Raw genomic sequence first — 24501 nt, forward strand, 5'->3', positions numbered from 1 at the left:
CGTCGCCGAGCGCTCACTGGGAACAAAACCTTCCGAACGTACACGCGATAGCATCAAGCCCTTTCTGTTATGCTGACGGCAATACAAAGCGGACGCTCGAGGTCGCTGCGGCTGAAGATGCACTGCACGCTTGTTTCCGAAAGTTATGTTCGCAGCCGAATACAGCCGAGTGGTAGCCCGACGACCTTGAGTCATCTGACATCGCAGAAATCCCAGACAGAACACGTGAGAATCGCACTAATTCGCAATTAAACCACTACCATTGCAAGCTACCGCTGGGAGAAAACGGAATAATCCGCACGTACCAGTGCGAGGAGGAGAGCGGCGTGGCGCGCTGGTTCGAGGCTACGTTCCTCCTCGCCAATCAAGTGCGTCTTCCTTCCCTTTTTTTTTTTTTTTGACAGCCCGTGCTGTGTAAAGTTGCTCGTGTATGTCATCCCGGTACCGAGTATACGCATAATGTGCTCTTATGCTTGATCAGCGTATACACTGTATATAAAACACATTCGCGTATAGATATGCGGAAGCCGTATAACTCTATTAGTCTAGAATAAGCTGTAGACAGCAGTGCTTCTTTAGGAACTGTACACGGTCTGTGTATACCGCACATTAGACTGTTGCATAACATTCACTGCATAGTTTTGCATCGCCACCTCATTTCTGCCTCTTCCTTTCTCAGTATCTCCCTAACGCGTTAGCCCAGCTGTGGAGTAGCAGACCAGAGAAACTTCTCAGGCCGACCTCTCCATCTTCCCTATTTTAACTTCTCTCTCTCTCTCTCTCTCTCTCTCTCTCTCTCTCTCTCTCTCTCCGCCGCGGTGCCTTAGCGGCAATGGTGTTGCGCTGCTAAGTACGAGGGCGCGGGATCAAATCCCGGCCGAAGCGGCCGCATTTCGATGGGGCCGAAATACAAAAACGCCCGTGTCTCGTGCATTGGGAGCACGTTATGTATCCCTGGGTGGTCGAAATTAATTCGGAGCCCCCAATATGGCGTGCCTCATAGTCGTGGTTTTCGCACATGAAACCCCAGGATTCAATTGTGAATTCAATTCGCAACTATGACGTCACAATTACGGCAGGCCGACGTTGCCATCGAGATGGGGGCGGTACCTGCGCTTACCTGCGCTTCTGTGTGTGCGTGGTCGTAATGTTGCCGTACCCGCTGCTTGGGCCCGCGTTCTTCGTCACCCGGATTGCGATTATTGCACGCTCGTTCTGCGCATCTGTGATGCGTACTGCTGCATTTGTGTTTTGCGTGCCGTGAGAACTACGACGTCAGGCCTCTGGATACTGTGTTCACCCTCCCGAAAGAAAAATAACGCTGTCGCCATGAATGGATCTGGGCCATACATACCCCTGAAGCTACCAGCTCGAAAAGGGTAAGTGGCGACTTGGAAGCATATGGAACACCGTTGTAGGGTATCGAAATTGTGTCGCTGGCTGCGGCATCGTTTCTCGACACCGCTTCTGGCGAGGGTCCTTTTTTCGGCGCAGTTCAGTTCATTGCACGTTTCCCGTGTGCGCATTCCCTGCGTGCACTTGAACGTTAGAGAACTGGCACGGTTCGATTGTTCGCTGGGATTCAGCGTCGCAAAACAACACAGGCTCTGGGAAGCGGCTCTTGTGGATGGCTTCATATTAATTTCGATTGCCAGGGCCTCTCTAACGAGTGTTTCTGCAAATAAGTGCGGCCCATTAGATGCACAAATACGTCTAAGCGGCTCTGTTCGCCGCTTTCATTGCTAGCATATACTTTCGAGAAAAAGGCATGGCTCGCGCAATTACGTGTGCATTAGGAGCGTTATACGCGCGGCGACAAATAGGCATTGGCAGTTAATTTCGCTTCATGCGGTACTCCCTATACTGTTCAGAGCGCATGCGTATATATTTACGACGTCATGCAGTGAATGCGGTCTATAGATGCTGGTGAAACGCTGTCATAATCGTCGCAGATATATGCATTGGACACCTTCAAGGGAAGTTCACCTTACGCAAGCCTGTTGACGGTGAGCAACTGCAAATGCAATCAAGACCATCATGGCTGCGTCACATTGCTGTCGACCCTCCTCAGAAAGGACGGGAAAAAAGTTATGTATTTTTGTATACGTAGAACACATAGTCGCTAAAGCATATGCCAGAAACGAATTTCTCTGGCTCAACTTAGTGCTACTTGTTATTCACATCTTTTTTGTTGGTTTTTTTTTTTCGCGATAGATGTTGGTTTTTCTCAGCGGTGACCGCGTTTATGTTGTTCTACTTTCTTCTCGTTCTCCTTTTATCTGCTAGATTTCAAATAGCGTGTACACACCAAACGCGCAAGAAAGCCCCTCCCCCTCCTTTTTTTTTCTTTTTTTTTTTCACACAAGCACTTGTGTGAAAAGGGGTGTTGTGGGTGTATGTGTCTTAGTGCGTGCATGTGAGTTGCGCTCTTGCCTAGATAAGGTATGTAGGTCGCACATTCCGTCAGACGAAGTGTGTAGACTAATATAAGCGACTTCTTTCACTCGGGATCTCTTGAATTCATGTTAAATAAACGTTTTATTTTGCTGGACGTGTTTCGCGCCTGCTATATTGGGAACGGTACGGTGCGCAACCTTTTCAACGAGGTGACCAACGGATTTTGTAGGTCCAGCGCGCTTCGTTCAAAGACGTCTTGCGGGTAAACTGGAAATGGCTCTGCACGACGCAACTGCCACGTCATGAGCGCCGCGCGTGAACGGTGCGCGAAAGCTTTAGGTTAGGTGTCGGTCCCATACATGGGACGCGCCAGTCGGCCGAAACAAGGGCTTAATTAAATCGTCCTAGCCATGTCAGAAATAGCTCTGCAGGCTTTCGAGTGCGTCTCGGTGTTCGTGTGAAAGCATCCTTAATGCTCCGGTGCGCACTGGGGCGCCCTGGCGCAAGGATGAAACCGTGCATGAAACGGTGCACCAGGGTGGTGCGGTTTGTCGAGGACGCTGCGAGTTTCGATTTACTTCGGGAGAGTTTGGCACGCCCCGCAAACGCGGCTGTTCGCACCTGCGCCAAAATTAGCGCGGCCATCGTGTCGTACGGGTGCATTTTTGGTTGACCCGCACGACATCGTACACATAGTCCTGAAGGTATCCAAAAGTGCGTTGGATCTGCATTTTTTTTCTTTATACAGGGGAATGCTGCTGAGACTTCCGTCTGAGCCCTGCTCAACGATACAGAACTCTACAACGCGAAACGTACCCGCCGTCGTAGTGGCTTTGTGTTGCGCTGGCAAGCCCAGGTCGCGGGATCAAATCCCGACCGTGAGGACTGCATTTCGATCGGGGCGAAATGCAAAAACACCCGTGTACCCGTGCATTAGGGAACGTTAAACAACCCCAGGTAGTCAAATAGGGTTGGTAATATCGCTGAACGATTAATCGATTAAAAGTATCCCGCTATAATCGTCATCCATGTCCACATTTCATTTAGTCGACTTAATCGATTAGAAATGTTCGATTAATCGTTTTCTAGAGTGAGAGGAGTGGCGTGATAGTTTTGAAATCGTGCTAGAATGGCGGAGTACTAGCAGTGACTGTGTGGTTATGCTAGGGCGAGACTGTGCTTGCTAAAACCCCTTAAACTTCGTAAAGTAGTGACACGCTTTCAGAAATGCCGCCTCCTCCTCGCGCGCTCTGGCCGAGGCCGCCGCCGCGTCGCTATTGGCCTAATAGCATCACGTGGGTCCTCGCGCCTTGCTTCGAAGACATTTTTGCTCGAGAAGCGTGTACGGAGTGGCGAGGAGCGCATGTTGGCGCCGTTGCTACGCTCGAGCAGTGTAGGTGGCGCCACGGTCGAGGAGGGAGCGTGAAAGAGAGAAGCGAGGAGTGAAGGCGGAGGAGTGTCGCTACTTTACGAAGCTTAAGGTGCTTCAGTCATCTTCAGTTCTTGCGAGTCCCGAGTGATGCGAGTCCCGAGGAGGCTTGAAATGCCTTCACAATTCAAGGCATAATATAGCGACTCTGCAGTCGTGAGCGTGTATTTGACATAGCGATGGAGTTCATGTCGATTCCAGCAATGCTGGTTGTGTGGCCATTCAAAGAAGGTTTCGGGTTCACCCATACATCCCAGCCAATTGACATTCCTCAGCCCTAGAAAAGGGCATGTGGCTTAAAATCCTAAACCAGCAATTTTCTTTTCCCCTTTGCATACTACAATTTCTTGCATATTTCGGTTTGACTTCCTTTCACTTTTGCCGTTTTTCTTATTTCTTGTTTAACTGCACTGTACAGAAATTCACTAGGCCCATGTAACTTGTTCAATACTGCGCTTAGTGCCATTTTATAACTTACATTGTTTATCTTTTCAGAGGCCACTAGTGCCAACTCTATTTAGTCTTGAACAACTTAAAGATTATTCTTTATCAATCTTTACACTTTTAATTCTAACTTGCTCCACCTCTCAAGCATTAAAATAGGGGCCTACAGAAGTAGATAACTGTGTTTCAACCTTTCTAATGTGCCCGGCAAAAATTTCGATTAATGAATTAATCGATGAGAAACCCTGCATTGAAATCGATTAAAGGCTAAAATTACAATTATTAATCGTCAATAGAATAAAAAAATGGACCATCCCTATGGTCAAAATTAATCCGGAGCCCCCCACTACGGCGTGCCTCATAATCATATCGTGGTTTTGGAATGCAAAACCCCAGAATTTAATTTTAATTATATATATATATATATATATATATATATATATATATATATATATATATATATATATATATATATATATATATATATACTCGGCAAATATAGTGCTTAAAGGCACCAGGTCACGTGTTCGCGGTTAGAAAAGTCTATTACTATTGATACTTTTCGTGCAGCAGTTTCTTCTAGAGAAACGAGATGGCGCTTTCGGCAGCGCACCGCACGTCGCCTCAGCGCCAGCGCACGAAGACGAAACTACCACTTCCAACTTGTTTCTGTGCTATCAGCTGTCGGAAATGCAACTGGGGTTTCGCTTACGCACTGTGCTCCTATCATGTGGATTGAAGACGTATGCAGTAGTTGGCTGCAAGAATAGTGACTAGCATATTGTTACGTAGGAAGACGCAGACGAAAAGCTATGTACAAGTATATTTACAAGGAATGCGCCGCACTTGGCCAAGAGGCAACAGCCCGCGCTAGCCTCCAATCATCGTCGTCGTCTTCTCACTGCTCGCCTCTTCGTCAGTGGAAATACTGTTCCGTAGCAATATTAAGGAATGGAATGAATATGTGTTGCAAAGTTCACGGACAGCCGCTGCAACTGTCCGTACGTGTTACCGGCACTTGGAGATGTACGGCTTTCCCCAAGGATACAGAAATTTGCTCAGCGTTCTATAGCTAACTTTTACACAAAGCGCTTTAGCCCCGGAACGTCGAGAAGAGTGAGTAGCGATCGTGAAACAATGACATATGGAGCAACGCCGGTTCCTGTCAGTGTCGCGCGCAACACGTATTTACCTCAACTGGCACGGAAGTGCCTGCACTATCACCAACGTGTCAAGAATAAGTGAATGGGCCCACGTGAACTTGATTATATACGCACTGTATGCGCACAATAAATGACGGACTTCACCGATAGCGCACGAATGGTCGAAGCTGAATATTCCGCGATGGTTCACAAGAGTAAGCGAGTTAATAGCGATAATAATCTTTGATGCAAGGTATTACAATGTATAGAACAGCTACGTTTCAGGACGTGCGCGCAGCAAGAACAAATCTATCGGAACTAAGCGCACCCGCGAGCGATCAGGATGAGAATAATCTGATCGTGACCGCACCGGGGAATTTTACTGAGTGAGAAACATGACAAGCCGCTGCTTCAAAATATATGCCAAATAAAGAACGAAGAGCAGAACATACTAATGCTGATTCAATTAATCAGCGGAAAGTTTGGATAGCTTGGAATACATATTTAGCTCCGCTTTTAGAACGAGCGCCCTATGACCAGCGCTGTGACCAAAGCTCCGGTTCGTTCACCCAGTCGCCGTCCACGATATCTCCCAAAAAGGTTTGCTAAGCCGCACCGGCGTCAAACATGTCCATGGTAAACATAGCCGTCGAGCTAAAGCTTCCCCTCAAGAGGAAGCTTTAGCTCGGGTGCATGATCCTATCTAAATACATGTAAAAGAATTGGGTTTTTCTCGGCAACCACTGCACCAAATTTGGCGAGATTTGTTGCATTTAAAAGAAACTTAAAATCTAGTGACTGTTCGTATCAAATTTTTAATTTAGGTCCTAAATTTTTAGTAAAATTTGGCAAAAATCGAAAATTTTCAGAAAACGAAACTATCTAGTTTATAGCTCTGTAACTCATTAAGGAAAAATTATATCGCAATTATGTGAATTGCATCTAATAGTACATCTAAAGCGGACAAAATTGATATTTTACACATGAATCTCAATAAATTTAGTAATATGGAAATAGTTTTTGCGGAACCCTTGTGCACAACGTAAAAATTCACGTAAGATATAAAACGACATTGAATTTGTCCGCTTTCAATGGTGGAATGGGTGCCGCTTACAGAATCGCGATATTTGTTCTTGGTGCAGAGTTATTAATTTGTAAACTCCGTGTTTCTATATTTTTAACTTTCTAATTTTTGAAATTCCTTTAAACAAAATTCAGGCTGTAAATAGAAATTCCGCTTCCAACAGTCACTAGAATGCAACTTTATCTTTCAAATGCAAAACATTTCATTAAAATCGGTCCAGGGGTTGTCTCGGAAAACGTTTTTGCGTTTTACAAGTGTTTGAATAGGCCGCGTCAGAGTAGGGCCGAGCTAAAGCTTCCTTTTAAGTAATACTATTATAGAGCAGCTGTTCGGCGTACGTTTTGGTGAGGTAAAATACCAACATAGGGAAGCACTAAATTGAGTCCGTTTCGTAGCTTACACCTTCGGGAATTACTGCGTTTGGTGATGAATCAAAAATATATATGGCTTACTAGGGGAGACAGTATATGGCCTAACTGCCCTTTCTAAATTATCGCGTGATGTTGAAAGATGCCGATGAGGGCGAAATTCATAAACTCTCGTGTACAGTGCATTCGGTGTACGTTAAAGAACCTGAGGTGGTCAAAATTAATGTGGAGTCCCCAGCACGACGTACCTCATAATCATATCGTGGTCTAAAGCCTACAAGCCCAGTCTCGTAAAGCCTACTACTCCTCTCCGCGGTTACTGTCGGCTGTAACGTTCTGCGTGCTCACCCAAACTTGCCTGATCCCAGCATTTCCCATGTGAATTCAGCTTGCACCTCTACCGCTATAACATGTCTTGTAATACAACAAAATACCTCGCGTTATGATCTTGGTATTTTCCGTTTCTGTATTTGTCCTTTGTGACTTCTGTTTTACTTAATTCATTTCTTTCTTTTTTTTGCACCTTGTACCACGTGCTGTGCGTTCAAGTTTTCTGTTTTGTTTTTTCTTCGTTGTGAAGCACAAGTGCACCACTACTAAGGCGTAGAGATGTTCTTGGGCATTTTCTGAAAAAAAGTGAAATGAACAGTTTGATTAAGGAACACGATATCGAAAAACATAGGTTCGTTGTGGTGGTGGTGGTGGTCGTGGTGGTAACAACTTTATTTCGTGAGGCCCTGTCTGTCGGCGACTTCCAAAGCCCAGCTGACGGCCTGCAGTTGAACCGGCGGGTCCGAGCTGGACACCGCATCCTCCCACTCTTGCTTGTTAGAGAATTGCCATTCTTATTTCGGTTTTAGATTGTCGCAATCGAATAAAATGTGTTTTAAATCTGCCTTTGTGAACCCGCAGAGCTTACATTCGGGAGTGTAGACTCTTGGGTAGGCCTTGGAGTGTATATAGGGGTTGGGGAAGGTGTTAGTTTGTAGTTTCCGCCAGGCCACTTGTTGATGTTTATTAAGGCTTTTGTCCGGCGGCGGGAGCGTCCTTCTGTTGTTTCTGTAATATAATGTTATCTCGTGGTAGGTGGTCAAGGTCTCTCTGGCCGACCTTAGGACCGGCTCGCCCACTGCCCGATTGACGAAACCTCGGGCTAAGTTGTGGGCCGCCTCGTTTCCAGGATGCGACGCGTGGGCCGGAACCCATATGATTCTATAATGGGTCTTGCGTTGAAATTTTGCGGTTTTAGGATTTGTTTGGCGGGTTTGTGGACCCTCCCTTTTGCAAAGTTGCGAACGGCTGCCTTCGAGTCGCTAAAGATCGTGTTGGCTTCATGGCCGCTTCCTCCGCCTCGTGTGCCTTTTTGCTCCGCACAGAGGCGGCTGAGATTGGTTTTAGGTCCATGCCCACGACGCCTGCCGAAAAAGCGTCGTGATCACAGAGCTCTGCAACGTCCGTACAGACTTCCTCCTTATGGTTTGAATATTGCCTGTGGAGGGCTCTGGCTCTCGCCTTCCTCCTTTCTGCGTGGTGTTCGGTATGCATGTTTTCGGGATTGGATCTATTCTCAGATACTTGTGTATGTCTCTAGGCATTTGCACGGCATCCGTCCCTATGCATTCTTGCCTGATATCCAAGGTCCTTAGAATGTGTCTTCCCGTGGGTGTTTTTGTTAGCCTGTCGTACTGTGCGATTCTGTGCGCCTCGACTAGCTCGGAAAGCGTGGTGTGTATGCCTAATATTAGCAGCCTTTCTGTTGATGTATACTTAGGGAGATGAAGGGCTGCCTTGTATGATTGTCTTACGAGGCATTCAACCTTGTTCTTTTCCGCTGTCTGAAGTTTGAGATAGGGGAGAGAATATACTATACGGCTGAGCAAGAAAGCCTGCACTAGCCTCCTCAAATCTGTTTCTTTCATTCTGTGGTGTTCGTTAGCTATTCGCCTTATGAGCCTGTTGGTTTGTCCAACGCATGCGACTAGTGTAGTTGTGTTTTTCCCGTTGTTTTGAATGTGCATTCCCAGGATTCTCAAGGCTTGTACTTCTGGAACTTTTGTACCATCAACCCTGACATCCAATTGAGCCGGGGGATCGTTTTTCTTAGGTCTGTGTCTGATAACTAGGAGTTCTGATTTTTGTGGAGAGCACGTTAGTCCGACTCTCCTGGCGTATCCGGTCAGTATATTCGCTCCCGTCTGTAGCCTGCTCTCGATATCACCTTCGTTTCCCCTGACTGTCCAGAGGGTGATGTCGTACGTCTGCGTAGAGTGCCGAGGATAAGTTTGGTATGGCGGCAAGAAGCTTGGCCATGGGTATGAGGGTTATGTTGAACAGAAAGGGTGACAGCACTGACCCCTGCGTTGTGCCTTTGCTTCCTTATTGTAGTGTAATTGACTTGATGCTTCCGAGTGTTATTTGAGCCGTTCTGTCGGTTAAAAAAGCCTTGACGTATGAATATATTTTCTCCCTCACGTTTAAATCGGAGAGGGCATTCATGATGGCATTGTGGGCGACATTATCGAAGGCTTTGGTGAGGTCTAGTGCCATTATTGCTTTAGTGTTGGTGTTATTCGGCGTGTTTATTACCTCTTCCGAAAGCCTGAGCATTATATCTTGCGTAGACAGGTTGGGCCGGAAACCTATTATCGTGTGCAGAAAGAGATTGTGCTTGTCCATGTGGTCTTGTAATCTAGATAGCGCCACGTGCTCCAATATTTTCCCTAAGCATGATGTTAGGGATATGGGTCTGAGGTTGCTTAGTTCGAGTTTCTTGCCTGGCTTGGGTATGAGTTACCTTGGCGTGTTTTCACGTCTCTGGCAGCCACACATACTTCCAGCACTTGTTAAAATACTCCGTGATCCCTTGAATAGAGTCCTCGTCTAGATTTCTTAGTATTTTGTTCGTTGTGTGCTGCATAGGTGCAGTGCCCAGAACTGCATATTCTATGCACTATAACATAGGAGCCCGTCCATCTTTTCGTGCACTCATCAGAAATTGCTTATAAAGTTCGCCGAAATATGTCAAAAGTGGTCAGGGAGCCGACCTCAAAGTTAAAGAGCCAAACGCTCCTGAAAAGTAGCCAATCTGTTGGAATGTAGTTACCTACGGTCGCACCGCTGGAGACAACGCACGACTCAACTTATGTGTATACTGCCGCTACAGGTGCTGGTTAACGGCTCTGTTCTCTACAGAATTACGCAATGAAACAACAAATGCTATGCTATTTTCATTGCAGTACATATACGCCTTTAAGCGCACGATTCCTTTAATAATTTCTTTTATGAGCGCCATATGCCATTCAAGGTACCGTGCGAGTTATAACGGCTTTGAACTGGTAGATGATCAGTTGGAATAAGCGTTGAGAGCAAGCTACACATTTATCTCCGCTTGACTGACGCAGAACGCCGGGTGCGTGTGCGTGAACTACGTCATAAACGTGTTAAGACGTGTTGCAGATCCTTCGTGAGCACTGCCAACGCGTAAACGCAGCATCTAATTGCACATGTGCAGACGCACAAGTTGGAAGCGTGACGCTAGGCACATCTGTGCAAGCCAAAATTTCATTCTTGGATAGCCGGTCCTACAGAGCCCTACTTTTCATATTTCTTCATTAGAAAAAATAAATTGTCATCAAAAGTTCTTGCGTGTATACTAGTTTACGTACTTCGTGACGAACACCCGATTGACTGAACCCCATTCGAAGCTTACATTTTCTTAACCAACAAAAACCAATCCTACACCCTTCCCCAGTTGAAGGCATTTGGCGGTATGGCGCACCAAAGGTACACGTGTCTGCGGAGAAGGATTAGGCGGGACGTTGAATATTTTTTAGTCTTTCCGGTTGTGACGTCATGATGAATTTTTGTTTTGCAGGAAAGCCGCTGCCTCGGGGGTACTGTGGGTCTGTGGACAACAGCTAAGGCACATCTGCGTATGCAGATATCCCGTCGCGCCGATAAAAGAGGCACGGATTCTGACATCGCAGCACGCGATTGCCCTGTCCACATGTCATGAATCCTTTGTAAAACCTTCAAGTCAGTTAGCACGCGTAGCCAAGACTTTTCGAGGCAGCAATGGCGAATGAATCCAGTGGAATTTAGTTCACTAACGGGAACCGATTACTTCAGTTGATAATGCTTGCGGTACATGCTTTACTAGCGATTATTTGGACCAGTCCTATTCAAAACGTTTTCTGAGGACTGAATATGAGAGTGGAAAAGTGAAGTTAAAATTGACGTTACTGTTAACAAGAAGAAGAGGAAGAAGGACACAGTGCACCAGCACAAGTCATGCTGTTACACTGATCGTTCGTCACGTTGCTTTTATGGAACGTTTTCTGTAACGATAACGTTCAGTTTAGTGCACAATGACTGCTTTAAGCAGGCGTTGGATTTAAACGATCTTTCGCCGTGTTTCTTCTTGCCGTTACCGAGTATCATCTCTTTCGAGTTTATGACTTTGTGAAATGAACTGTTGGTTCCCCGGCGTTGCCTTATCGTGACAATATCTTTTTCGTTAACAATGTGTTTCATGCAGTCATGCATATCGAAGTTTCTAAGCAAGGAAATCTATTGAGTTATCAAATGGCTGTAAAACGGTTTTTCATCCAATTCATAATGGTTTGACAGCATCCCGTAATATATATATGTATATATATATATTTGCAGTTCTGCGTCGCGTCAAGAGATACACGGTAGTTTAATGTTAAGGAAAAGATCTCATTAGTATGTAAGCATGTGTAGTATTTAGTTCACCTGCTGCACGAATACCTGCAGATTAATCTGCGTTACGCGTCACATCGACCACCTTTTCCCACGAAACAGAACATATGTTATGCTAGTTAAATGTATTTCCTAATAGCGGACCACCCTGCGCATTTTACAAACGCGCACACTAAGCTGATTTGCAAGACCGACGCCGAATGGTGTAAAGCCGACCGTGCCGCTGTCCGTTGTGTCGGTTTACGTTTGAAGAACGTATTCTAGTGATCAGACCTTATTAACCACCCTCCACTACGCTACAACTCATATTTCATATTTTACGATGAAAAACATCAGTCAGGTTGACATGGCATATCATGAGGGCCCTGTGCTGCAGTAACTACTCAACCGTTGCTCCAAGCCAAGCCGGTCGTGCTCCAAGCGTACAATGTTCTACAAGCCGAAGGGGCACAATTCAATGTAACGAGCTCGGGTCGCTACGATATGGAGCAGTTTCATGCGTTCCTTTGCTTCACTATTTCTTCGTGCAAATAATTTAGCGGATGCTGCTCTAAAACATATCTGTAACGGTCGTATCCAGGCGTATTTGATGGGATCAACAGCTCATGATGTACGAACACAATCATAGGCACCGCGGGCACAGCCGCGTATGACGCCAGCCAATCAGCCTTCTGCACGTGGGAGAGAGCGACCGCCAGGGGCAGCACCGGCGGAAGCCGTGTTCACCGCTCCGCACCTCCTCGCCTCCTTGCATCGGTGCGCCGCCGCTGACAGTGCCCGTGGCCAGCTGTCCGCGTTGGATGTAGTACCGGCATTATTTATTGAGTCACCACTGCTAGCGGGCCACGCTTGATTTGTACAACTTTTTAAACATGGTATTCGATGTCAGAAGGTAAGTATGCGGACACTAACAACACTCCTATCATGCTCATTTAATCCTCCGCCGTACTGAGTGAAACAATGCTTTCAATGATCGCAACACGCGGCACGTTGTACTTGCCTGATCGAGAGCTATGCTGTGCTTCTCGATCAGAGTGTCGTTGATCACACCACCACTGCATTCTATTTCATGCCGAATAAAGCTGGTTGGTGTTGTGAGGTGCTAGCGTGGCCGGTTGCGCTGACGCGCCTGCCGGCGTGTAGGACGTGGCGGCAACGGCCCCCCGCAAGCGCATCCGTCGAGCTGCATACGTGTACGTTTAGCGAGACTAGGCTGCCTGCCGGCACACTGATGCGCTAAGACAAGCGCATAGACAAGCTTGAAGAGCTGAACTAATTCGGACACTCCCGTGCAGCGACGAGGTCCAGTTCATGTCACTCGAGAAGTTAAACAATGATCTCGCAGGCGATGCTTCACTTTTAAGCCACTTATGTTTTCGGCGCAGGTTTGATATCTACCGCAAGATTCCAAAAGACCTCACCCAGCCCACGGTAACTGGCGCCGTGATATCCATCTTGAGTTGCTTCTTCATCTCCATCCTCTTCCTGTCCGAGTTCATCTCGTACATGTCACCTGAATTGTAAGTTCTCCAGTAGCGCTGCGGTCTGAGACTGTCGCAAGTGCTTCACGCAGCTCTGATATTTCAGGGTCAGTGAGCTCTATGTTGACAACCCAAGCAGCGCGGATAAGATCCCAGTTTCGATCAACATCACACTCCTCAAGCTTGACTGCAATGGTATGTGCGTTACTCGTATTTGTGGCGAGTCTTATTTGACGGAATTATGGGACCTTAAATTAGCCCTGCAAGTTAGTGTACGAAATAGTCAATATTCTGGAATGATTTCATTAGTACTGACAAGATAAAATTGCTTAAACTTGATCTCCAGTGGTGGGCCTCGACATTCAGGATGACATGGGCCGTCACGAAGTTGGTTTTGTGGAAAACACGGAGAAGACACCTGTAGGTTCTGGCTGTCGCTTTGAGGGAAAGTTCTTCATACACAAGGTGTGCTTGAACATCAGTTTCGTATTCCTTTCTTTTTGTTTAGTTTTTACTTGTTGCAGCATACATTTGCATTTAGCTGTTATCAGGCTAGAGAAAATTTTAATGTGAGGTGCTTGGTGTAATAATGTAGACACAAAATTTAATAGAACATCAAAAACCTTGAAAGTAGACTTCAGTGACAAATATTTGTTTGTAAAGTACTGTTTTCTTTTAGTATATATACATAAGGCTGCTCAAAAATGTATAGTAGTATATATCTATATCAATGTTATTGCCACTTGTTCATTTTTCTGTGGGTTTACCAGCTTGAAAAATATGCATGCTAAAATTTGCAGGTGCCAGGGAACTTTCACGTTTCTACTCATGCGGCTGCAAAGCAGCCAGACAAGATTGATATGACTCACATCATTCATGACCTTACATTTGGGGTCAAAATGGTCAGTAAACCAGTTTTTCAGGATGCAGTTCCGTTTCCTTACCTCTTTTCTTGTGCGTTCATCAGACTGATGAGGTGCGCGGCAGCTTCAACTCCTTGGATGAAATGGACAAGTCTGGAGCCAACGGTGAGCTTCTTTCAACCAAAGCTGTGGTCAATTAGGAGCCGGCTGCACTAAACACAATCTTCACAGCTGCATTGACAAGTCTCTCGCAGACAGCAGTATTCTTTGTCCTCAGCTCTATGCTTGTTTCTTCTCCCACCACAGGTATCGAATCACACGACTACGTCATGAAGATTGTTCCTACAGTGTACGAAAAGTCTAAAGGCGAGCGGATAGAGTCGTACCAGTACACATATGCCTACAAGGTATGCAGTTCGCTTTCTACTGCTGTTGTGTGTGGTAGGTGAGGTTCACCTGCTCATCTGGCCTCTGTCTGCAGAGCTACGTGTCCATCTCGCACTCGGGACGCATCATGCCTGCCATCTGGTTTCGCTACGATCTCACCCCCATCACGGTCAAGTACACTCGTCGTGGCATGCCCCTGTACAGCTTTCTTACTTCGGTGAGTGATTTGCGATTCCCCACGGCCCTCGAGAGGAGTGACAACGCAGGTGTGTTAAGACATCTTCGGATAACGCCACAGCACGATTCCTTCTTGTCTGAGCACCCTCATACTGCACACTCAACAGATGTAAATCTATTCAAGTGCAAGGCTGGTAAAGGCTTAGTATGAACAACTTTTTTGTTGTTCAAAATTTCATATCTTGTTTTTATGTGTAACCGTCAATGCTAAAAAGGAGAAACGTGATTTAATTCTTTGGATGTCTTTCTGTTATATGAAGTATGTCAGACTGATCAAACCGTTTCTCATTTAATCTGTACCCATTTAATCAGATTGATTGATCAAATGAGTACAGCTCTTCATGTAGTTACAATAAACATCAGCCCTGATTAAAACCCGCTGTGGTTGCTTAGTGGCTGTGGTGTTTGGCTGCTAAGCACGAGGTCGCGGAACCAAATCCCGGCCACAATGGCTGCGTTTCGATGGGGGTGAAATGCGAAAACACCCATGCGCCTAGATTTAGGTGCACTTTAAGAACCCCAGGTGGTCAAAATTTCTGGAGTCCTCCACTACGGCGTGCCTCATCATCGGAAAGTGGTTTTGGCACATAAAACCCCATAATTTAATTTAATTAAGAACCCCAGGTAGTCCAAATTTCCGGTGTCCCCTACTACAGTGTGGCTCGTAATCAGATTGTGGTTTTGGCGAGTAACCCCCCCCCCCCATAATTTTTTAGCCCTGATTAAATTTCTGTGCTTTTTCAATAAGAAAACATCCTAGTAAACAGCTGTACATATTCAATTTGCTGTAGTAGTTAGTAATCTTGACCATTACATTGCACACCAGGACTCTACCGCCTCCGAGTGTTGATATGAGAGCTTTTGGAATTAGCTAGAGGTTAACCGTAACACATGCCAGCACTTTCTGGGGACACTTAACATTCCTCTCTAGAGTTTGCATGCTTTTATGCTCCTCAGTAAACTGCCATTGCCTCACGCCAGTTAGTCTTATGAATGTTTCTACATTCATATTCTTTTTTTCTTGACATAGTAAACTTCCCTTCAGTGTTCATGCAATCTTTTTAGTTGAAGTAAGGTTTGATTGCTTCTGCTTACAATAAGATACCTGATATAGTAAACACTTGATTTAAACCTGACTGAACTACTTGAGTAGTCTGCTGCATACTTGTTAAAATGTATGAAATGTGTATACTCTTCGAATTTTTCAACCTGTCTTTTCTTCCAATTCCAGAATAGAATATGTTACATTTGCTGCTGCTGTTGTCTGTTGTGTTTAATTCTATTGCTTGAACAGTATACTACATTTTTACAGTCGTATGTGCTGAACTTGCAGGTAGCCCTGGTTTTGTGCAAGCTTTTGTTGCGTACACCTTCTCTTTGATATTTGTATTGTCACATATCTGCTGGCAAATGGTATCAGCAATGTTGTCATACGTCGTAGCAAGATAATGGATCATACCAAGTTTTTTTTTATACATTTTGTATTTGCTAAAAAATGATAGGCAATGTTGTCACCCTTACATAACACTATTATTGAGAAGTTGTAGCTCCGGTGTACTTTTGGCACGTTATAAGATCATAATAGGGAAAAAACTACATGGAGTTCGTTTCGTAGGTTACTCCTTCAGAAATCACTGCATTTGGTTATGGAAAACATGGATTACTAGAGGATACATTACGGCCCAACTGCTTTTTCTAAATTCTGTGATATTGAAGGAGGCTGATGAGGGTGAAATGCAAAAATGCCTGTGTATCGTGTATTGGATATATATTAAAAGACCCCAGGTGGCCGAAATTAGTGTGAAGTCCCCCACTACAGTGTTCCTCATAATCGTATCATGATTTGGCATGTAAAAACGCCAGAATTCTTTTTATATTGAAGGATTCACAGTACATTTGTATATTTAGGCATTTCTGTGCAAGAAAAACCTACATTAATTGCGAGGATGAATTTTAATTTATTTGCTTTTGCACTCTTTCTTTTTTTTTAACTGAAAGATAAATTAACCTTGCTCAGGTAAAGTTTACGATGTCATGAGGTGTGCCTACGGATCTTTAAATGCCATTTTTCCACTAGTCTATCGCTTTTATGTTTTGTTGCATACAGCTCTTCAGCTCCAAGTAAATGTTGCCTGTTTATCATTCTGGAAGTCCACTCTACTCATTCAAATTACCTTATGATTGCATATTTGCCTTTGCAATACCTTCACCCAAGAGCTGTTAGTTGATAAAGAAAATATGATTGTACCAAGTGTTTTGCATATAAATGTAGTAGCTTCATAATATTGGTTCTAATAAATGCTAATATGTTGCTGCAAGTTAGAACAGGAGACTAGCATGCCTTGAATGGTAATATAATTTTTAACTTTGAGATAACACACCTATGTAGGCTGTGGATTTGTGTGTAAACTTGTTTCACATTTAACTTTAAACACTATAGTACCCAAGTGGCATTTTACATTTCAGCAATTGTTGACCTGTTTACATTATTTAGCAGCCCCTTATTCCTCATTGTCAGCGTGAGATAGAGAAGCACGTTTCCTAAAGAGACTTCACTATATCCTGTTCACCTTTTCCTGTATTTCATTCTTCCATGATCTTTCATCCTCTTTGTGGCATCAGGATGTGCACTGTTCCTTTTTTTAGTATGAACCAGCTGCGGGCCAGCAAACATGCTTAGTTGTTATTGAACAGACCACATTCACTGGCTGACTCGAGAAAAGGCACGGCATAATTGCACATGACTGACTGAATGATTGTTGTGACTATTGTATGTGTTCCATGGGACCTTATCAAACATGTCGGAATTGATAAATAGAGTGGGGGATGGTGGGAGAAAGCAAAGAAACGATGTTAGTGTGGGGTGTTCTTGAGTCCCATTAAAGGGCATTGTTGTAATGAAGCATTTGCTTTTTGACTTCATAGCTCGGGTATTTCCAGCGGGATGGTAGTTGCCTGGTATGCAAGTACTCTTTTGCTTAGCAAGCCCATGCACAGCAAACATCTTTTATAGACACTCTTATGGAATATATCCAAGAATCGTAGCTGGTGGTGAACTTGCAACTGCACCCCCTCCTTGGAATTCCACCTCATTTCCCTTCCTCCCCAGATAGTAACTACCAAGAGGGGAAGGTCATACCTGTATCCCACACATGTGCACATAAAATGGGTGTGCGTAGGTAGAAAGTAAAAGGAAGCATGCCAGCCAGCTAAAAATAATGCACAAATCTTTTCGTATTTTTATATAACTGTGTGTGTTATAGGCATTTCATCAATGACTGTGGCTGCTGCAGTGGCACACAGTGGGTGTGCCCTCCTCTCATCTCCAAACATATAGCCGGCTCTCGTTTCTTCGGCACTCGTACTGTGTTGACCAATCAAACAGCTTTTACTCTGGTGACATCATGCACACGACCTTGCGACCTCATGGCGTGCAATGAAAGAAATGGAAAAGACTGCCATCTTTGGCAAAAATGATTTTGGCAGTATTCTGTACACGATGTGCGTGTACAGAAAATGCCGGAGGTGGTTTGGGGGCCTTTAAACCTCAACGATATTTCAGCTGCAGGAACGATATAGCTTGTTTTAAATGCACTGCACCGAAAAGACAGCTTGGGATTTCAGGAACATGCCTGCTGTGCTTTTTGACAAAGCAAACAAAATACAACCTGCTGCATGACCATACTGTGGTGCTGCCATAAACAAACTTGCGTTCCTGCGCTTTTTTCTTGTAGGCTTTACATGCTGTAACCAATGTTGCTGCACAGTACAAATAAGTGTCTTCAGATGAATGCAGTACATTGGTAAAAATTTTTTTTAGTGCATGTTGTTGTAATGTTTCCAGGTAGAACAAAAGAATACAGCTATTCTCTGAAGCTGGAGTTCATATGATATGTCCACCATTAAATTCCCATCTCTGGGCCAAAATCCTTTGCACAGGTCAATATGCAAGAAATAACTTTAGCCACCTGTCTCATCATTCGCAATATCAAATTCAATTTGACCAGTCTGTGACAGTCATTTTCACAAGTTTGTTTGTTTTCATTGCAATGTGGCCCTCTAGCGTAAGGACAGGTGTGTACTGCAGGCATTGCTGAAGCTGCACTATCGATTTTGGGCATGTTACTTGGACTTGTTTCTGGACCTTGCTGTGCAATTGATGCATTTAGAAGATGAAATAGGCTGAACCAGCCTGGAAGATTGATGTGTCTGAAAAAAGTAAAAAAAATATACAGGGTGTCCCAGTTAATGTTAGCCAGAGTTTAAAAATATGCGAATGCCACGTAGCTGTACAGAACCAAGGTAATGTTGTTTGTGTTGGCTGGAGATACTCAATTTATTTTTTCATCCTGCCTAAATAGATAATTAGTCTTAATTAATCAACTTCTCAAATATTATGATTAGATGAAAAGTGTCAATAAGAAAATTGTAGAGCAACGTGAGAAACTCGCGCTACAGCTTTCTGTTGCTTAATACGTGCTACATAAGTGTTTTTCCAAGCGTGAAAGGAGCCCGTGGATACACTCAAAGCGTCTCGACTGGCCAGTCGTGCGGCAGTCTTGCGTGCATATGCAAATGTGAATAAAAATAAAAACAATTAAAAAAAATTCCCTGTGGCATTTAGCACAAATCTACTTATTAAGCTGGAATACCTGAACTATACAGTACTTGCACTGCAAATCAATATGCATAATTGAATAATTAACAAACGTTAACGATTTTTTTTCAACTAATTACTTTAGCACACATATTGCATGACACAAATTGAAGCCAGTGATTTCACAAGGCGATGTGCCTTGTGAAATGTGCCTTGCTTATCTCAAAGCTGGTGCTAGTTTCAAAATTTGTTTCAAGTGGATGTCACTTGAAACAAATTTTGAAACTAGCACCAGCTTTGAGATAAGCGCAGTCAAATGTGCCATAAGAATGCAATTGTTCCACTTACTTTTTTTAACAAAACACCTTTTTATACATGGAAGCTCAAAAGTTACCGGAACATCAATTCATTGTATTGCAAACTTTCTGAATGCATTTCTTGCTTTCTGAACACAGCACGCATTCGCTGCCCTCTGCTAGGTGACATAACAGAATGTTGCCTCGAGGGGCGTGACTTTGTGTTCACTACAGCCTCCCAGTTTCAATTTCGCACGCTCTAATATTCTGAACTCATCGTGCCGCAGGTCTGTGGAAAATTGTGTTTATCCAGATAAAAATTCAGAGCCATTCCACTCTGGGAAGGTGGATGACCAGCGGAGCTGTATATAACTATAACGAAAACAATGAAAACAACAAAACAATATAACGGAAATATGCACATTGTTATGTTTATTTGTATTTATGTTTATCTCGTGATCACAGTAATTATGGCTTTATGGTCGCTATGTTAGATGGCCATGGGCCCTGTGACGACACTGGAGATGTTCTTAGCGAACGTTAGGGCTATGCACAACTGATGGCGTGTCGTGGAGACATTGGTCTTGTTGTAACATTGAAGGCTGAACCTTACCAAGAGAAACGCCAAGAACCACTTTCCGTTGGGACAAGACACATCGACGTTCAAGTTGCCCACAATGGTGATGGGTTGGGGTCCACCTGGAGGATCTACCCAAATATGTTATAAAATCTTCAAGGTTCCTCTTTGATGTTCCGGGATGAACATATACGGGAGCACAATGATTCCATCCCCAAGTTGTATGGCGCATATATGTCTGCACATTCCACAGCAAGGCTCTCGCCCATCGTTGGTAAGGCATTGGACGCGGTGGCCGTGCTGTCGTTGTTTGCTTAGATTGCAACACATCAAACCATCATCCTTCACCGGTTTCGACACATCTGGCCTCAAATACGCTGATACGATTTTGCCTTGTGCTTAAGCTGTTTTAGCTCTATAGACGCCGCCATCGTTTTTTGCTTAAGCACATCACAGAACGCTAGGAACTAGTCTAAGACAGCTCTGCTGTAAAAAGTTGATAGGCTTATATGGAGAGCTCACTTCAATTTCCCAATCACAATGAGCTTGCTGAAATTAAAACATTAAATGGAAAATATTTTTAATTAGCGACTAATTACCATGTTTTACCCATCACCCCGTCGTTGCCACTACTGACAACATGTTTCTGAAGGAACTGTTTTGTTATTTCAAAAGGGCTTTTTTCAAATATTACTTAGTCTTCATAGAAACTCTCGAACTGCTTATGAAATTGAAGTGGGGTGCAATGTCACGTCTTGGTACTGTACTGCACCTGAATGCTGTCAAGTATTTCTTTCCTCTGGGTCTAACTTGTGCTGGTTTCACAACAATCTGCACTTTTACCAGTTGTGTGCAATTCCACTCGGATAAATGTGCATATTGGTTGTCTTCGTCTCATTGGAGAGCCACTTTCTTTTTTTTGAGGCATATTCGGAAACATCAAACTAGGTTTTTGAACTTGTAGTGGTCCCATCGAAGATATCCGACTTTACAATTCCACGGACTGGCCCCTAAACATCTAAGGAGCTTATTATGCCATAATCTGAACCTGATGTGCAATGTGTTCTTGCTGCAACTGCAAAGCTTTTAAAACCAGGCTCACCTCTTTGTATTGTGGATCATGATCCGAAACGATTCAACTGGCGAAGGGCTTGCGCACAAAATTTTCCAGTTGCGAGTTCACTTTTGCAAAAACCTTTTGAAGTGCAGCACTGTTTAGAGAAACCTTGCCCAGAATGAGATTTATCAACTCTGTTGAGCTCGCCTCACATGGCAGTTCCACTGCTGGTTCATCTTGAACTTTATAACAGCGATGACATTCTTCTCACTTGTAGTCTCAGCAAAGAATATGGCCTACCTGCTTGTCAACTGTTAACTGCACCAAAATAACCCCTTCAGGTGCTTTGTGCACAATTGTGCATGCCAAGGAAATGCATCAAAAGCAAGTGCACTGATCAAAGGAATATTTAAAATGTCGCCTGCATCTTGAGACATTTCGAATTGGACCTGTGCTGCAAATTATGTAAAGTTTTTTAGTAAAACAAGTAGGAAGCTACACTGCTGGGTGCTTACTCTCGGAGTCTATTAATTGATGCCTGAAGGGAATAATGCTCCCATGTAGAACTCAAGGCTGTAGTAATGCTCTGAACCTGGCATCCACACCCCCAGCATAAAGCTCTATCACTTCCTCAGCATTGTCCCCCCATCTTCACTTTGTCATCTTTCGTCATCATTGCACGAAACAAATACTATTTCAATTATTAGGTTTGACCCTGGTGTGTACAATGGCAAGGCACTGCCTGGAGAGTGCAGAAGTTGTGTATACACAGCCTATCTAAAAACAAAAAAGGGCCAATTAGTTGTTGGCAGTAATGGCCAGCTGGCTTTTACTTTTTTTTTTGCAGTAAGCTGTACATTCCAAATACAACAAAACTGGTATGTCGAACCTTTACATACCTTTTGCTTTTTGCAATTAGAAACACGCCTGTTATTCTTGTCTGAAGTTGCGTCAGTCTCATTTGTTAAATTTGAGTAAAATTAGTGTTTTAATTGGTTGAGAATCGACAAACCTTTGATCACGTTTTGTGCTTCTTCAGTAGATCCTTTTGTCTCTCAAATTCATGTCCTCTTTGGGAGGGCCCATAGGCAAGCTTTGTCGTTACTTTACGCATGGTGCTCTTCTTATGCACAGGTCTGTGCCATTGTTGGCGGGACGTTCACCGTGGCAGGCATTGTGGATTCCCTGGTCTTCACAGCATCTGAAGTATTCAGGAAGTTTGAAATGGGCAAGCTCAGCTAGAGGCATGCCTGGGACAAAGCCACAGCGGTGCCCTGATGCTGCTGCTGCCGTCTTTCTTCACTGCTTGCTCTCAGCTACTCACTTGTGCCTGCACTCCGTATAGGGAAAGAACCTACGAGATGGCAGCCTCCAGGGAATGTTAGGCAATCTGGATTGTTCTCTGCATTCTGCTAAAAGCACTGCAAGAAATTGATTGAACTTTTCATGCTGTAGGTGTACAGGCATGATTGGGTGCTGAGAATGAGCAGTGGCCCGTGAGATTTTCTTTCTATTGCAGAGTGCAAGAACTCATCATCGTGCAAGGCTGGTGTGATGAACAGCTGGTCTAGTGCCTGGAACTTGTCTGCTGTCATGGTGTGAGGGCACCACAGAGGCCTTTGGGTTGACTCGGTGGAGGGCTATGCAAGTGCAAGAACATTGAAGAGCTCCCCAGTGAGACTTTGATGGAGTGTGAATCTGGTCCTTTCTGGGCGACTAGAGAGACCATGTTGTTTTTGTTATTTTACCTCCAGCACAAGAATACCACCTACTGCTCATTCTATGCATTACTTTTGTCGTGGAACCCAGAGCAGGGAACAAGTCATTTTGTGTGAATGCTCTTGGAACTGATGGTGGTTCTTTCATTGTTGAAGACATTTCTGTATGTTTGTGCATACGTGCTTGGCAGGTTTTTGTACTAAAGTTGCTCATGATGCAATTGCTCTTGATATTTTCTGTTGTCAGTGTTCAGCTATTGAGGGCACGGTCTTTTTTAAATGTATATCAGTATTTAGGCTATGATGCTATTTTTTTTTAGTTGTCTTGCTTGTTTAGTCTTTTTTTATAAAGTATAGTCAATATAGATGCATTATTTGCATAACTGAAAGCTAAATAATAAATTTGCATTGAGGTTTGGTTTTTCCAACCTTTCAAGCTAAATGGTCTAACCTTGACCTACACAGGCCAAGATGTTCAGCACGTCATGTACTATAAGCATTCTTTGCTTTATGTGTGCAGGGCATTTATAAGTTGAAATTTCTCTGTGTGATGCAAATAAATTGACTTCAAAAACTGTGCTTGCTGGTGTCAGTATTTCAGCTGTGTTCCAATGCTGCAGCATGCAGCTATATTGCTTGAACTATCCCCTTTCTCATTGTATGCAGAGATTGTCAGATGGATTTTCTCGAAAGCCACATTGTGACTTGGCCTAGTTTGCCCAGAATGCAATATAAGGCACTGTATTTTACTGTTCGGGGTACTGTAGGGCTGCCTAGGAGAGGGAAGAAAATTTGTTGCACAGGCACAATGCAAGAAACAAAAGTGCAAAATGTGTAAAAATCGAAATTTTTTTCCTAAACCATGGTCGGACATACTTAAAAGCTGCACAGGTTTTTAGGTTTGTGAACTTCTGCAATTAACTAACGCCAACAGTGTACAATCAAATGAGAGCACAAAAATGTGCCTCAGGATTTCGCAATTAAAATGGTCTTCCGTGTTGCCATTCCAGCAATGTTGTTAGATTTAGCAGCCTTCTTGTCCATTTAGCAACTTTTTTAGTGATCTGATGGAACCATTGGCAACATATTGGCGACTTCAAAGTTAAAGGCAGATATTAAGTCACTGTGGACTGTTAAACTACCATTCCAGAAACCATGCAGCACTTGTTCCATGCCAAGAAAAAAAAAAATACTCGGTTCCAGAGAAAATTGCTACAGAAGAGGCCACATGCCTCGCTGCAATTCAGTTTGCCCGCCACGAGTGAGGCGATGTGGCGTTACATATGTCATCGCCACCCTTTACTGCTATCTGCGAGTAAAAAGGTGCCCAAAGACCAGTGCTGTTTTTTTTTTTGGGGGGGGGGGGGGGGGGGATCTCTGGCTGATCTAGAGCAATCTCTCCAGGTGACCATAGATGTAACGGAAGAATTTCTTGCATGCACGGGTCTCACGCAGTCGCCGACCAAATCCGAATTCCTCTTCTACAGACAGTCGAGGCAGGGTGTAGCCGAAATTACAAGAGAAGGGCACCCCATTCTGAGGGTGACCTCCATCAAAATTTTAGGACTTTTGATCAACGCCAAAGGCTGTAATGCAACGCCAAAGGCTGTAATGCAGAAGCTCTGAACAAGCTGGGTGCGCAGGCGAGAAATATACTGACTCATAACTAGAATCGCAAGCAAAAGGGGGGGACTGAAGGAGG

At 44.2% G+C, this 24501-nt stretch overlaps 1 protein-coding gene and 1 long non-coding RNA gene across 5 annotated transcripts in view; one reads left to right on the plus strand and one right to left on the minus strand.

Annotated features, from left to right (window-relative positions):
- Positions 1-14151, minus strand: part of LOC135907902 (uncharacterized) — a 71726-nt gene extending 57575 nt beyond the window's left edge. Inside the window, exon 1 of the long non-coding RNA XR_010566152.1 lies at positions 14012-14151. This is a non-coding gene — a long non-coding RNA (uncharacterized lncRNA). The remainder of the gene's footprint in view (positions 1-14011) is intronic.
- On the plus strand, positions 1119-23378 carry LOC135907901 (endoplasmic reticulum-Golgi intermediate compartment protein 1). Of its 4 annotated transcripts, XM_065439665.2 has the most exons (10): positions 1119-1379; positions 1953-2006; positions 12972-13106; positions 13174-13262; positions 13414-13532; positions 13868-13969; positions 14035-14095; positions 14237-14337; positions 14412-14534; positions 22216-23378. In XM_065439665.2, exons 3-10 carry the CDS (start codon positions 13093-13095, stop codon positions 22321-22323), a joined length of 717 nt encoding a protein of 238 aa, XP_065295737.1. In that variant the 5' UTR covers positions 1119-1379; positions 1953-2006; positions 12972-13092; the 3' UTR covers positions 22324-23378. The 4 variants fall into 4 exon arrangements, with proteins under 4 accessions (XP_065295737.1, XP_065295738.1, XP_065295735.1 ...); XM_065439666.1 differs by lacking the exon at positions 1953-2006 and having other exon boundaries at positions 1131-1379; XM_065439663.1 differs by lacking the exons at positions 1119-1379; positions 1953-2006 and adding an exon at positions 2023-2087.
- Positions 23379-24501: the final 1123 nt, after the last annotated feature.

The sequence above is a fragment of the Dermacentor albipictus genome, chromosome 1 (genome assembly GCF_038994185.2).
Source record: "Dermacentor albipictus isolate Rhodes 1998 colony chromosome 1, USDA_Dalb.pri_finalv2, whole genome shotgun sequence".
Lineage (NCBI taxonomy): Eukaryota > Metazoa > Arthropoda > Arachnida > Ixodida > Ixodidae > Dermacentor > Dermacentor albipictus.